General features: G+C 51.6%; 3 protein-coding genes across 5 annotated transcripts; 1 reads left to right on the top strand and 2 right to left on the bottom strand.

The window, feature by feature from the left end:
* Positions 1–788: 788 nt before the first annotated feature.
* LSM10 (LSM10, U7 small nuclear RNA associated) lies at positions 789–2599 on the bottom strand. Of its 2 annotated transcripts, none has more exons than XM_033080949.1 (2): positions 2567–2599; positions 789–1372 (listed from the first exon to the last, which is right to left on the bottom strand). In XM_033080949.1, the coding sequence occupies exon 2, from the start codon at positions 1365–1367 to the stop codon at positions 996–998; it is 372 nt and encodes a 123-aa protein (XP_032936840.1). In that variant the 5' UTR covers positions 1368–1372; positions 2567–2599; the 3' UTR covers positions 789–995. The 2 variants fall into 2 exon arrangements, with proteins under 2 accessions (XP_032936840.1, XP_032936841.1); XM_033080950.1 differs by having other exon boundaries at positions 2563–2581.
* LOC117007646 (involucrin-like) lies at positions 1429–2148 on the top strand. Its single transcript, XM_033080948.2, has 2 exons — positions 1429–1840; positions 1901–2148. Exons 1-2 carry the CDS (start codon positions 1429–1431, stop codon positions 2146–2148), a joined length of 660 nt encoding a protein of 219 aa, XP_032936839.1.
* On the bottom strand, positions 2597–13304 carry OSCP1 (organic solute carrier partner 1). Of its 2 annotated transcripts, XM_033080946.2 has the most exons (11): positions 13131–13304; positions 11420–11449; positions 7943–8097; positions 6653–6820; positions 6227–6307; positions 5579–5682; positions 5107–5235; positions 4543–4612; positions 4004–4143; positions 3414–3477; positions 2597–3099 (listed from the first exon to the last, which is right to left on the bottom strand). In XM_033080946.2, the coding sequence occupies exons 1-11, from the start codon at positions 13240–13242 to the stop codon at positions 2983–2985; spliced, it is 1170 nt and encodes a 389-aa protein (XP_032936837.1). In that variant the 5' UTR covers positions 13243–13304; the 3' UTR covers positions 2597–2982. The 2 variants fall into 2 exon arrangements, with proteins under 2 accessions (XP_032936837.1, XP_032936838.1); XM_033080947.2 differs by lacking the exon at positions 11420–11449.
* Between the last annotated feature and the right edge of the window lie 1056 nt (positions 13305–14360).

Below are 14360 nucleotides of genomic sequence, written 5' to 3'. Positions count from 1 at the left end.
CCAAGGGGCGGGGCCTGTCCAGATGGACCCGCCCACAGAGCCCCGCCCAGCGGCACTGGGACCCTCGGGCTGGGAAAACCTGGAATTGGACCCCCGCACTGGGACACCATGAGTTGTGTCCCCCCGACAGGGACACCCTGGGTTTGGACCCCCACACTGGGACACCCTGGGTTGGGTCCCCCCGATTGGGACACCCTGGACTGGACACCCTTGGGCTGGGATCCCCTGGGCTGGAACCACAGAACCCCTGGGCTCTGAGCCCCGGGCTGGGGCCGGCAGGGTTGGAACCCTTCGGGCTGGGCCTCCTGGTCTGCCCTGTGCTCCTGCCCACCCCCAGGCCGGTGCAAACAAGCATCCCCTGGGCACAGCCCCCCAGCTCTGCTCACAAAGGCCACACAGCTCTGTCCTTGTGGGAACAGGTTATGGTGGGCTGGAGGGGCAGGGAGCAGAGGAACTGGCAGTACCAGCATTGTGCGTCCTGGCTGAAGCACGTTCCTGCTTTCTGAGGCAGATGGTGCTGCCCCTTCCCCTACATGTTCATTCCCCCTCATCTCGCTCTTTTCTCCCTGAACACTTCCAGCAGGAAGCTGAACACAGACCAGAACCAGCTCCTGCCCAGCACCAGTGGTTCCAGCTCCCAGGGTAGCCATGCAAATCCTTTGCTCTGCGGGCAGGGAAAGGCTGAGTCAGGGACAGTGGGATGGCAGCTCTGGCCAAGGGTCCTTTGGCCATTGGAGGAGGGACATGAGTAGCTGCCAATGGAAAAGGAAATGAGCAGAGAGACCACAGAGCATTTAAATGTTGTTATTCACTACAAAAATCAATCCTGCTCCTCTGCAGGCACCGGTGGGGGGAACAGCAGAGCCCCATGTCCCTTGAGAAAAATGTTCCTAGTTGGATGGTGTTGGGCGGGTTGGCTGGCATGGAGAAGGCTGGTATGTCCATCCCAGGTCCATTCTGGGTCCATCCTGGCTGGCGTGGGCAGCACCAGGTCCTCACTTGTGCTTGTCATGAAGGAACTCCCTGCGGCCCTTGTCGCGACCCCCGAAGTAGCGCACCCTGTGGATGGCCTGCAGCTGCTCCTCGATGGTGGTCCGGATGTCCACCTCGTCGGGGATGTGCACATAGCGGATGTTCCTGCCGGTCACAAAGAGCTCGTCCAGGCTGGACACAGCTCCCTGCCTGTCCGTGAAGGTCACTTCAGCCAGGCGCACGTTCATGAAGGCGTCCACGCTGGTGACGCGCCCCGTGGCCGCGCTCTCGTCGCGTAGCTCCACGGTGGTGACGCGGCCGCGCAGGCCCTGCAGCAGGATCACCAGGCTGTTCTCGGCGATGGTGCGCTCCTTCACCGAGTGGCTCACCTCCATGGTGGCTGCGGTGGGACAGGGCACGCTCTGGGGCTGGGGACACGCACCTGCTGTGCCTCACATGGACCAGTCCCTTCCCATGGACCAACCCCTGCACGTAGAACTGCACATGGACCAAGTCCTGCAAATTCACCTGCCCATGGACCAGGCCCTGCACACGGACCTGTCCATGGACCAACCCCTGCAAATTCACCTGCCCATGGACCAACCCCTGCACAAACACCTGCCCATGGACCAAATCCTGCACATGGACCTGTCCATGGACCAACTCCTGCACATGGACCTGTCCATGGACCAACCCCTGCACATAGAACTGCACATGGACCAAGTCCTGCAAATTCACCTGCCCATGGACCAAGTCCTGCAAATTCACCTGCCCATGGACCAGGCCCTGCACATGGACCTGTCCATGGACCAACCCCTGCACAAACACCTGCCTATGGATCAACCCCTTCCCATGGACCAACCCCTGCAGATGGACCTGCCCATGGACCAAGTCCTCCAAATTCACCTGCCCATGGACCAACCCCTGTCCATGGACCAAGCCCTGCACAAACACCTGCCCAGGGACCAACTTCTGCACACAGACCCGTCCATGGACCAACTCCTGCAAATTCACCTGCCCATGGACCAAGTCCTGCACATGGACCTGTCCATGGACCAACTCCTGCAAATTCACCTGCCCATGGACCAACCCTTGCACATGGACCACCCCCTACACATTCACCTGTCCATGGACCAACCCCTGCATGCCCACCGACCAACTCCTGCACACGGATGAATCCTGCAGGTTCATCTGCGCATGGAGCAGCCCCTGAACACTGCCCTGCGCACGCACCAAGTCCTGCACACACACACACACACACCTGCACACTGTACCAAGCCTCAAACGCTCACCTGCACGCACACACATCGCCCCTTGCACTCTCACCTGTATCACGTATCACCTGTCCCACGCACACGACCCCTTTCACACTTACCGGCACACTCACCTGCACTCCCCGACACACTCCCACCGCCCCTCGCACACTCCCCGCACGCCGCCCCCTCCCCACACGCACGCTGGGGTGCTCCGTGTCCCCCTCGCACTCTTCCTGCCCTGACCGCCCTCCGCACTCGCTGTCCCTCTCCCAGGTCCCCCCAATGTCCCCGTACCCCCCCAATCCCCGCACACAACCCCCCCCTCCCCACGCACTCACGCGCCGGCGCTTCCCGCGCGCTCGCCCGCGCCGCCCCGCCCCTCGCGCACGCGCGGCCCCGCCCACGGCTGGAAGGGGCGGGGCGAGCCCGCGCGGTGTCCCCATGTCCAGCTGTCCGTGTGTCCCGATGTCCCCAGGTCCTGGTGTTCCTATGTTCCGCGGTCCGTGTGTCCCGGTGTCCCCATGTCCAGCTGTCCGTGTGTCCCGGTGTCTCCAGGCCCTGGTGTTCCTATGTTCCGCTGTCCGTGTGTCCCGGTGTCCGTGTGTCCCAGTGTCCCCATGTCCAGCTGTCCCCATGTCCCGCTGTCCGTGTGTCGCGGTGTCCCCGTGTCTCGCTGTCCCCATGTCCCGATGTCCGCGCGTCCCGCTGTCCCAGTGTCCCGCTGTCCCCACGTCGCGGTGTCCGCGTGTCCCGCTCAGAGCCCGTCCATCAGTGCCAGCAGGTCCTCGCCCTTCTCGGCGCTGCCCGGGCGCGGCTCCGCCACCTCCAGCTCGCCCAGGATGCGGGACAGCTCCGCCCGGCGCCCCGGCTCCTGCGGGACAGACACCGCGCTCAGCCCCGCCGGGTCCCCACGCTGCCACCGCGGCCGGACTGGGCTGGGCTGGGCTGGGACTCCCCCTTCTACACCCAAGTCGGCTAAAAACTTGCCCTGCTATTTGCCAGGATGAAAGTTTTCTTAGTAAATATTCACCAATTCCACTGTCTTGGCAGAAGATTGGCTAATACTTAGTCACGAGCTTAAGTGAAATGGGAAAAAATGCATTTTTAAATCCCTACTCTGGGTGAAACACAGTCCTTAGAAAGGCAAGGATGGTGAGAACAAGTGATATGAAACATGTTATGTACCTGGGTGGCTTCAATGTTGATAACCTTGTAGGACAACTCCTCTGGTCTGGTCTGAGCAGCATGTCTCAATTAAAAACATGAAAACAGTGGTTAATCCCATGAAGATGTATAAAGAAAATAAAAATTCGACTTCATGAGGCTCCTGTAGGCACAAATGATGCTCAGAGGATGCTTACAGGGCCAGATTGGATGGGGTTTGAAGCAACCTGGTCTACTGGAAGGTGTCTCTTCCCATGGCAGAGTAGAATTAGAGGACCCTTAAGGTCCCTTCCAACCCAAACCATTCTGGAATTCTATGAAGTTTGGCCAATGCCTCTGTTCCTACTTGGCAAATTAATGTATTCACCCCAGTTTGGAGGCTTCTCCCTGTCCTAGATATCTTTGTTAAGTGTTAAGGAATATTTCTGTAGCTGGGATTAAAAGCAGATAGAAACATCCTGCTAAAATGGAGCAAGGCTGCATCACAGGAAACATCCTGGAGCAGGACAACAACGTGCTGGTCTGACCCTAAAGCTGTTGAGGGTCAGCTTTGGTCTCCAGGACACCTCACAGGGCACCCCAAACCCAAACCAAGAAGGACTCCAGCGTACTCTTCCTCCTCATCGGTTGTGAACAAATTCAGCCGAAATCCTGTGTCACCACCAGCAGGTTTCTGGATGTCCAAACCTCCCAGCAGCCGGGCCAGAAAGTTCAGCTCTTCTTTAGCCAGAGGGTTGGGGGCTATGTTTTCCTGCAGGAAACAACAATGGGCCATTACCTGAGAGACTGGGGCTGCAAGGAGCTTTGATATTCCATATATGTCTTTCATATATTTCTGCTATTCCATCCATGTCCTTCAGAGGGATATAAACACACTTCCCTGTTATTCCTGGGACAGATTGTGCAGATAACCAGTCATCACCAGCTTGCTACTGGAAATGGTTGCTTGAATTTATAGATTCAGCACAAGACACTCTTCCAGCTAAACTGGACAGATGAGAAATCCGTAAAGCCAACTTTCTGTTTTCTGAGGAGATTAAAATGGAAGCAGCCTCTGAGAACAACTGAAAAGCTTCCCTGAACTTATCCCATATCTAGAGACTAAGAATTTTGCCAGTTTGAGCAGTGATAGGAACAGGACAACACTGACCTTTGCCTGGGATGCCAGGGTTTTGGATGATCCTGACATATGTGTCTCCACTGGCCGGGTCACACTGTACCTAGAGGGAAAACACACAGGGAAGAACAGCTTGTTCTGGACAAGGTACAGCAATTTTAGCCTATATTTCTGAAGATTGAACAATTGCAATGAGAAGTTACAGCCCAGTGTGGTGCAATACTGAGGCAATAAGGGGTGTGAGGGACAAAGCTGTGAGAAGGAACACAGATCTCTTTGGATGGAAAATCTACATTAAAGCAAATGTGGAGAACAGAGAGGATTTCTTAACTATGGTTACATTAAACCACATTGCACATAAGATGCAGCACCACCTGAGAACACTCTTTCCTCAGCTCCACTGTGGACATAAATCAAAGTTTTGCTGTTTTCTGCAGCTTTTTATACACTGTCCACACATGTCCTGGTGCAGGACATCACCTTGTAACAAAGTCAACCTTAGCAAAAGAGGCCAAAACCACACCAGGCTGAAGATGTGCTTCTGAACAATCCATCAGCATTTGGTTCAGGTTTCTACATAGAACAAAAATTACTTACATATTTGTTCCAAGTTTGAGGACTCTGTCTCCATAAAGCTCAAAAGATCCTTCCCTTTGTGGAATAAAGTAATTTCCAGCAGTGGTGAACTCAGCCCTTTTAACTTCCACTCCTTTGTGATTGAATATCCTTAAAAATGAGGCATTATTAAAACATTTAGCAGTTTCAGTCCTGATTTTAGTACCTAGTTCCTCTGCATTTTGCAGGAAGGGAATAAAACTCTAATCTGTACATTGCTAAATGTCTCTGTTATGGGATAAATTACTAATAGCTAATTTACTGGGATAAAAAACTCCAAAAGCAGCTCAGCATTTCATTGATGGCTGACTTAATTCCAATTCCTATCTTTTAAATAGTAATTACTGGAGGTTCAGCTATCCATGCAACAGGAATGGCAGTTTGAGCTGGATTTCCTGAGCCCTCTGGCATGAAATGCTCCTCCCTGAGCAGCCTCACACATGGCACAGCTCACCTGATGAGCCCTGGCACCTCTGTGCCCCACGGGACAGGCCCTGAGATTGGCAGCACAAAGTGACCATTGGAGTTCTGCACTTTATCCTTCAGGAAGAGGGAGACCTGCAAAAGGACATCACAAACATCACACCCTGGGGAAACCCTCCCATCCAAACTCCCTGAAATCTGAGCTTGAGCCTCTCTGCCTACACTGGGGAAGATTTCCCAGATCTCTTGATGTTGTGTAAGGATTGTATTTAAAAAGTCAGTGATGTGGAACTGTGGTCCAGAGGATGGGCACACTGATTTAACATTAAAAAAATTGTATTAAAAACTACATCCTGTTTGTGAGTGTGACCAAATTGTTTAGAGAACATCAAGACTTCACACTCAGGTTTCCTATCAAGTTTCTTCTAAAAGAAAAAATGGATTTATCAATCAGCAAATCACACTAGTAGAGATCCCTTTCTTCACAATGTAGAATTATTCAGCATTATTGCAGTGTATATGCTCAATTTGTGAAATTTGAGTGCAATTACAAGCACATCAAGATGACTCAAAAGCACGAGCAACAATCCCAAACCTGCAGTGTTTATAAGCAGATCCCTTTATATTCCAGCCCCAAACTCCCTGTCATTCTCCCTGCCTAGCTGGATTGAGCTCTTACCCTGATGTGCATGTCCTGGAAGAAAATGAGAAGTGTTTGCCTGATGAGCTGGAATTCACCATCAGAGAGACAGCTGTAGGTCTGGAAAAGGAAAATCATCATGCAAGGGTTTATAGGTGTGCCATGTCCCACCCAGGGAAAGAGGGAACAAGTACAGCTGAATATTCTGATCCACTTGCACAGGGAGCAGAGATGCTCTAAAGGGGCTGCTGGTCATTATCAATAATTATTGTCTGATTTAATTTCTGCTGAAATCAGTGACAACTTAAATCACGCTGAATAAGCAATATATTGATTTAAACTGGGCCAGTAGAAAAATACCACTTGACTCACAGCCCTCTCCAAAGTAATAATTCACCTCTAAGAGGTCAAAACCCCAGAAAATCAAACCCCAGTGTGTCCCACCCTTTTTCTGAGGATCCTTACTTCAATGAGCTGCCGGAAGGTCTCGTCCACCTGGTTCAGAATGCCAGGGGAGTCAGAGATGAAATCCTTGATGGCATCCAGGTGGTTGAAGGTGACCAGCAGAACGTCCCTGGGCCGAGGGCACAGCAGCACTTGGTACTTGAAGGCCATGGTCATGAGGTCGTAGAGCTGCAAAGGAACACGGGAACATTGGTCCTGCCCCAGAGGAAACCTCCTGGGCATGGAGAGAGGGATTCAGTCAGGACAGCACCTGCCTTGGCACAAGGAACCAAGCTTCAGTTCCTAAAAAAACAAAACCTCTGCAGTGCCATCCCCAGCCTTGCTGCTGGGTCTCCAACATCACCAGTGCTCGGTGAGGTCACACCTTCAATGCTGGGTCCAATTCTCGGCTCCTAAGTGCAAGAGAGACTTTGAGGGTCTGGAGCACGTCCAGAGAAGGGGCTGGAGCACCTGAAGCAGCAGAGGGGGCTCAGACTGGAGAAAGAGAGGCTCAGGGGGAACTTTCTGGCTCTGCACAACTCCCTGATAGGAGGGGACAGCCAGGGTGGGTCAGGCTCTGCTCCCATGGAACAGGGACAGGAGGAGAAGGAACGACCTCAGGCTGTGCCAGGAGAGGGTCAGGTTGGACATCAGGAGGAATTTCTGCATGGAAATGCTGATTAAACTTTGGAAGGGGCTGCCCAGGGAGGTGGTGAAGCCCCCATCCCTGGAGGTGTCAAAGAATGACTGGACATGGCCCTCAGTGCTCTGGGCTGGGTGACAAGGTGGGAATTGGGCACATGTTGGACTTGACACTCTTGGAGAGCTTTTCCAATCTCACTGATTCTATGAATTTCAGCAGCCCTGATACCTGGGTGGAGGGCTCTCTGGTAATCCTACCATTCCTACCATTTTTTCCTGAATTGGCAGTGGATACACTGTTTGCAGGCAATAACTCCAACACCTGCAGCTGCAAGACAGTGGGTGTCAGTACAGAAATAAAGATATTTATCCATACCCATGTACCATATACAGATGAGTATCTTTTTAATAGATATAAAAACACCTGATAAACTTAAGGAATGCTTGGTGAACTTGTTCAAATCAAAGGTTTCTGTTCAAGCAGAAATACTCAGTTCTGAAGCAGCTGATACCACCACGGATTTTCTCGGCCGAGAACCATTTTCACAAGGAAAGCTGCTCCAAAATGCTTCAAAATGGTGAAACCACAGGTAAATTATTGCAACAGAAACTGGTGAGGGGCAGCTGGGGAGTGCAGCAGAAGCAGGCAGGGCAGCAGGGCTGTGTTACCTTGTCCATGCTGGCCTGGTTCAGTCTCATGATGGAGGCGTGAGCCAGCCGGTCGTACACGGTGCGCAGGGCTTTCTTGGAATACAGATCCTGGGGTTTGAACAGCTCCTCCATGAATTTTTTGTTGAACATGGTGGTGATGATGTCGTTCATAACTGCAAAGACAAAGAGGCTCTGTGGTTTGCTCCACAACAGCGAGTTCCTGGTCCATCCCAGCTGCAAGGGTCACTCTGGGGTTACCTGTGCAGAGCAGGGACAGAGCACAGCAGCAGAGGGGGGACTGCACCTCTGGATCCACCTCTGGATCCACCTGGTCTGAGCCAGCTCATGTCCCCCAGGGCACAAATGCCACCTGAGCTGAAGGCAGCAGTCCCTGTTTCCCTGTGGGAATAAGGCTGGCTTTGTTGCCCTGGTTTTACAGCTATAGCTGGCACTTTTCACTTTTAAATAATATTGCTTGTAGGCTGCTCTGATGTGTTATTATCTAAAAAAGCTGCAGTTCTGCTTCCTAAGGAGAGTGTTTTGCACTGTGGTAGATCTTGGCAGATTGCAGCTGCCTTGCTGTGCCTGTTCCTTGACACCCTCTGACACCATCAGTCTAAACTCAACAGAAGCTCCTGCAGGGCTCTGTAATCTTTATTCCAAATGGATTAACACTGGCAGGTGTTTAATAAAGCATTTTTATCCCTGGGATATCTATATCAGCCCATCCAGGGCTCTCACAGCTGAAACATCTGCAGGCCCTAGAGTTTCAAATGCAGAACTCCAAACTTCCTTACTTGTGGTTCATTTTTTTAAAGTGTAAATTTAGCCATGGAACTGTTTTATTACTGAGGAATTCTTAGAGCTCAGGAGTGCTGAGTGTGAGGGCTGTGCTCTGGTTGTTGAGCTTTTAATGCAAACAAGATGGAAAACATTGTGCAGTGGTTCAAGCAGATGCAGCATCTGAGCTTTTGTGCTGGATCTACCACTTTTATTATCTCCCTGATACACTAAAGAGTTATCATCAATAAACATTTATTCCTCTATCAAAAAAAGTGGTAAATGAATACATCAGGTCACAGATTACTGTACATGGGTGGATTTTCCTAAGCAGATGACTGTTATGAAGTTCATAACGCCAGAAAATTCTTGTGGATTAGAAAAATCTCTGAATAAAAAATAAAAAAAAAAAAAAGGAAAAGGAGAAAAAGTAAACATACAGAGAGTGGTAGTGACCAATGGTTTGAATTGTTGCCCTAATGATTCCCTAGGGGGTCAGACACCTGGCTTTTCATACCTGTCCTATACCAACAGACAAAACAAAGGTAATTTCCCTGTCACTTCTTCCTAGAGGATAAACTCCCTGGGGACTGCTGGGAGCCTGGGCAGGGAGAGCTGGGCTCCCAAGGGCAGAGAAGAGAGAAGTGATTCTCCCCCCTCTCAAAACCTGCTGGTTACAGGTTCATGCACTGGTCACACAGCTCAGCAGCCCCTCTGCTGAACCTGGTTTAAAAACCCAAAATCACAGACAGATCTCAGCTCCTGAGCACTCTGGATTATGAATACACTTAATTACAAATAGGAAAAAAGTCGCTCCTTCCTCCCTTCTTTTCAAATAAACTGGCCATAAAACAATCCCTGCTTGTAATCTCAGGCACAAATTCTCTATTTTTTGTGGAGAAAATAAAATATATTAGTACTAGTAGATATCAGTATCTAGTTAATCTTGCAGGGAATCAATTATGACAAAAATAAGAAGTTCTGCTTTATACTGCTATTAAGGAAAATATTTTTAAGGTGCTTGTGTGTGCTGCCCTGACAAAGACAAAAACAACCCAAACCCCCAGGAGACAGACAGCTCCCAGTACACTGATTTTGCAACAGAATCAAAGGTCTGTGTGAACCACAGCCATAAATTATCTTCTGAAATTAAAACCTCTTGTGTGGGCTATAAAAATAACTGAGAAAGACATTAAAAAAAAATCACGGCAAAGGGCAAATCCATAATAAATCTCTCACATCTTTGATAATGACACAGCAAAGGTCTCAGGGGGGCCCTGGAGTGGCCATGGCATGTGACATAGGAGCACTGGCCCAGGGACATGGCACAAGCAACACAGAAAAAGCAACTGAGCAGAGAGGGGAGATCATCAACTGGGATGAGAGGAGGGAAACCAGTACAGCCAGTGCAATGGACAGGACTGAAGCTGGGGGTGATGGCAGCTTTCACCTCCCTGTGCCAAGTCTGTGGTGACAAACAGCACGTGTCACTGGCATGGCTGGGATGCATGACATGAGACTGGAGCTGCCTGGGTGATGCTGGTGCTTCCTGCAGGATGTTTGGGGCAGCAGAAGGAAAATTCTGGGTTCTGGGCAGTCACCCTGCGTGCAACAGGCTCGTGGTTCCTCTGGGAACCTCATCACAGCTCCAGCAGTGACAGCCCCAGGTGGTGACTCCAGGACCCTCCCAGAGTGTTCTCTGTCACAGGAGAAGTGATGGGGACCTGCCCCTGAGCCACCCCTCTGTGTCACAGCTCTGGGCAGCTCCTTGTTGTTTTGGATGGGATGGAATCTGTTCCTGCACTCTGGAGTTGAAGGCTGGGAAAAGGGTGTGCCTGGAAACAGGATATAATGGTAAGAAAAAAGCTGGGGCAAACTCCAGGACATCAGCATTTACCTTCAGTAAATATTAAAACCTACTAAAATTATGCTTATTTTGCAAAACATGAATCATAACCTTGATCCCTCTTTAAAAAGAGCTGCTCAGAAGGACCCTGTAAGTTCTGCTCATGCTCACCGAGCAAAAACCTGAGACTGAAGAGATTAATTCCTCATTCCTTAGCACAGCCCTTGTTGGAGACTCCTGTTCCAGGGCAGATTCCAAAGGGAAAGGTGTTCACACCTTGGCTACTCCCCTGCAGCATCCAAGGACTCAATCCCACCCTCAGGATCGCTCCAGTCAGGATGAGTTTGGCTGAAGTGTGGGTACCTGCTCCTTTGGGATCACTCTGCTAAGTGTGACCACCAGCACAGGTGGGTAAAGCAGCTGGGATGGGAATGCCTTCAATCATCCCTGGAGTTCACCTGTCCAAACCCTGAGCAATGAATTAGATAAAACCTTAGGAAAATGGAATATACCAAATACTCCTGCATTTATGCAGAAAAACAACCTGCACAATGCTCACACAATTACATGCTTGCATGAAAACAGTGGTAAAGAAACACAAATACCATTTTTGCAGGCAAGACCAGCAGGATAAAAAGTCTTGATCCATTTATAGCCATGATTAAATTAACAGCTGATTTTTGAGGCCATATGATTTTAAGATATGGTCTGTTTTTTCACTGATTTACAGTCAAAAGGGCATTTAAGGACCAGTGTTCATTTGTGACACTGACTGAAGGCTGCAGGAACAGCCTCAGGGGTTCAGGCACGATGAGCCCCAGGTGTGCACGTGGGGTTGGACTGGTGCATGCAGCCAGCAGTTACTGTACCTCGTTTCCTGTCCACATCTGTCCATTCATCTACACGAAGCATATAAAACAAAACAGCAGTTCAAGATGTAAGAACAAGAGTTGCAAGGAGAAGAAAAGAAATAAAAATAAATAAATTTAAAAAAAGAAAAGCTAACTAATGTATTTTGTCTCTTCTCATCAGCATTCAGCACTGAATGAGAACCTCACCCTCCCCTTGGATAAAATCCTGCTGCTTCAGTGCACATCAAATTTTACCCTTTGCATGAGCTTGGGTAGTTTTCAGTTGTATTTTGCTCTTACAAGTAACCAATATTTGAGTGAACAGCTTTAAGCATCAACAAACACCTCATCCACATCTCAGTTAAATTAACACAGTTTTTTGGAAGAAAAAAAATCCATGTGTGGACAAACTGAAACAGTCCAATTCTCCAGCTGAGATACTCCACCAAGATTTAATTTAGCTAAAATCCTAAACTTGTCCCTGTATGAACAGCAGACTTCTGTCAGATCATTCCCTCATCAGGACACACATGAATAATTACAGATTGCCCTCTCACAAACAATACAATAATTACACAGTGAACCCTTTGTTATTTAGCACTTCATAAAGGACAGGCAGAAGGGATAACAATACCAAGCTCATATCAAGTTTATTTTTTATTAAAACATCACAGAGCTTCCTGAGGCACATTCCCCATCCCCTGAGAGAGAGGTGCAAGGATTTGTAAAGCAAAGTTTTAATTTGAAGAGGTAAATACAGAGGTGCTTGGCTGTGAGCTGGAGTTTCAAGCCCCACGTGAAGGCACAAGGCTCTGTTTGTACAAGGAATCTGGCCAAATGAGATTGTATAAAAGCCAGACAAGGGTTTCAGGAATTTGAATTTTACTGCTATTTGAATTTCACACAGTTGCACGTGCTGTGTCTGCACAAGATTTACAAATTTATTCCTGGAAACTCCTTCCCATTGCAAAGCAACCTGGTCTGCCCTAAACAGTGCAGGACTGGGCTGACATAACCGAATCCTGATTTATTTTGATTCCAAAGGTGCATTTCTGAAGCTTTAGCCCCGAACTGAGCACAGAGCCACTGACACAGACTCCACTTTTTCCAAAGCAATCTCAGCAAGACCTCTGGGTTGTTCTTACCACAGGAACCTCAACGAGCTGATAACCCAACGGGCCTGGGACCACACAACACTGAGGGCTGATTTTTGTGATAATTATTGCGGTAATTACAGCGAGGGAGCCCTGAAATCGGGGCAAGGAAACCCTGAACTCCTGGCCCGGACCAGCAGCGATGCCGCCAGTTCGCAGCATCCTCTGGTGACAGCACAGCGTGTCCCTGTGTGTCCCCAACATCTGACACAGCCTTAAGCTGCGCCAAGGCGAGTTTAAGTCAGACGTTAGGAAAAAATTCTTCACTGAAAGAGTGACTGGGCAATGGAATCGTCTGCCCAGGGAGGGGTGGAGTCACCATCTCCGGGTGTGACACTCAGTGCCGTGGGTTAGTCGATGAGGTTTCGGGTCACAGGCTGGACTAGGTGATCCTAAAGGTCTTTTCCAACCTGATTCATCCTGTGATTCTGTGATTCGAGCCGCTATCGGGGGCAGAGCTATCGGGGACACCGGCAGCGGCTCCCCGGCGCTGCGCTGGCCCCGGAGGGACCCGTGCCCGGTCCGGAGGGACCCGTGCCCGGTCCGGAGGGACCCGTGCCCCGCCCGCCGCTCACCTTTGCGCGCCTTCTCTCCGGGGATGCTCTGGGCGCGGAGCCGCTGGTCCAGGATGTACAGCATCTCCCCGCCCAGGTTCAGGAACAGCAGCGGCAGCGTCCGCGCCGACATGGCTGCGGCACGGGCCGGCTCCCGGCACGGCACGGCACGGCACGGCACGGCACGGCACGGCACGGCACGGCCCCGCTCCCGGCACGGGCCGGCTCCCGGCACGGCACGGCACGGCCCGGCCCGGCTCCCGGCACGGCCCCGCTCCCGGCCCGGCCCCGCTCCCCGCGCCGCCGCCGCCGTTGCCGGGCAGCCGCGGGGCCAATCGGGGCGCGCCGTCTTGGCCGGCGGGGCCGCGCGTGCGCATCGCCCCCGGCCCGAGTGCGCGCGTCATCCCGGTCCGTGTGCGCGCATCATCCCGGTCCGTGTGCGCGCATCATCCCGGACCGTGTGCGCGCATCATCCCGGTCCGTGTGCGCGCGTCATCCCGGACCGTGTGCGCGCATCGCCCCCGGGCTGAGTGTGCGCGCGTCATCTTGGCCCGTGTGCGCGAATCGCCCCCGGCCCGAGTGCGCGCGTCATTCCGGTCCGTGTGCGCGCATCGGCCCCCGCCCGAGTGCGCGCGTCATTCCGGTCCGTGTGCGCGCATCGGCCCCCGCCCGAGTGCGCGCATCGCCCCGGTCCGTGTGCGCGCGTCATCCTGGTCTGTGTGTGCATCACCTCAGTCTGAGTGCACGGTATCATCCTGGTCCATGCGCGCGCATCGCCCCGGTCCGTGTGTGCATCACCTCAGTCTGAGTGCGCGCATCGCCCCGATCTATGTGTGCATCACCTCAGACTGAGTGCACATGTCATCCTGGTCTGTGTGCGCGCGTCATCCTGGCCCGTGTGCACGCATCGCCCCGTCCACGTGTGCATCACCTCGGTCTGAGTGCACGGTATCATCCTGGTCCATGTTCGCGCATTATCCCGGTCCGTGTGTGCATCACCTCGGTCTGAGTGCATGTATCATCCCGGTCCGTGTGTGCATCACCTCGGTCTGTGGAGGTCAGTAAGCCCCCAGCACAGAAAACACCCTGCGCTCTCCTGGAGGAGCACGGCCTGAAAGCCAAAAGGTTCTAGAACACCCCCCAGAGATACACCTCTCAAACGAAGCCCTTACAGTTGGTAGTGAGAAGAAAGCTTACCCCCACTGTGCACTGTTTCTTCATAGCCTGTATGGTGTTAGTCTCTTGTTTTGG

The sequence above is a fragment of the Catharus ustulatus genome, chromosome 26, assembly GCF_009819885.2.
Source record: "Catharus ustulatus isolate bCatUst1 chromosome 26, bCatUst1.pri.v2, whole genome shotgun sequence".
NCBI classification, from domain to species: domain Eukaryota; kingdom Metazoa; phylum Chordata; class Aves; order Passeriformes; family Turdidae; genus Catharus; species Catharus ustulatus.
This window is presented reverse-complemented; position numbering and strand designations above follow the sequence as displayed.

Coding starts and splice junctions, on each gene's coding strand:
- LSM10 (XM_033080949.1), bottom strand. CDS start 1,367: ATGGAGGTGAGCCACTCGGTGAAGGAGCGCACCATCGCCGAGAACAGC.
- LOC117007646 (XM_033080948.2), top strand. CDS start 1,429: ATGGACCAGTCCCTTCCCATGGACCAACCCCTGCACGTAGAACTGCAC. Junction 1,841..1,900: donor TCCCATGGACCAACCCCTGC/AGATGGACCTGC, acceptor ACCAACCCCTGT/CCATGGACCAAGCCCTGCAC.
- OSCP1 (XM_033080946.2), bottom strand. CDS start 13,242: ATGTCGGCGCGGACGCTGCCGCTGCTGTTCCTGAACCTGGGCGGGGAG. Junction 8,098..11,419: donor AGATGTGGACAGGAAACGAG/GTACAGTAACTG, acceptor TTGTCTTTGCAG/TTATGAACGACATCATCACC. Junction 6,821..7,942: donor ACCAGGCCAGCATGGACAAG/GTAACACAGCCC, acceptor GTTCCTTTGCAG/CTCTACGACCTCATGACCAT.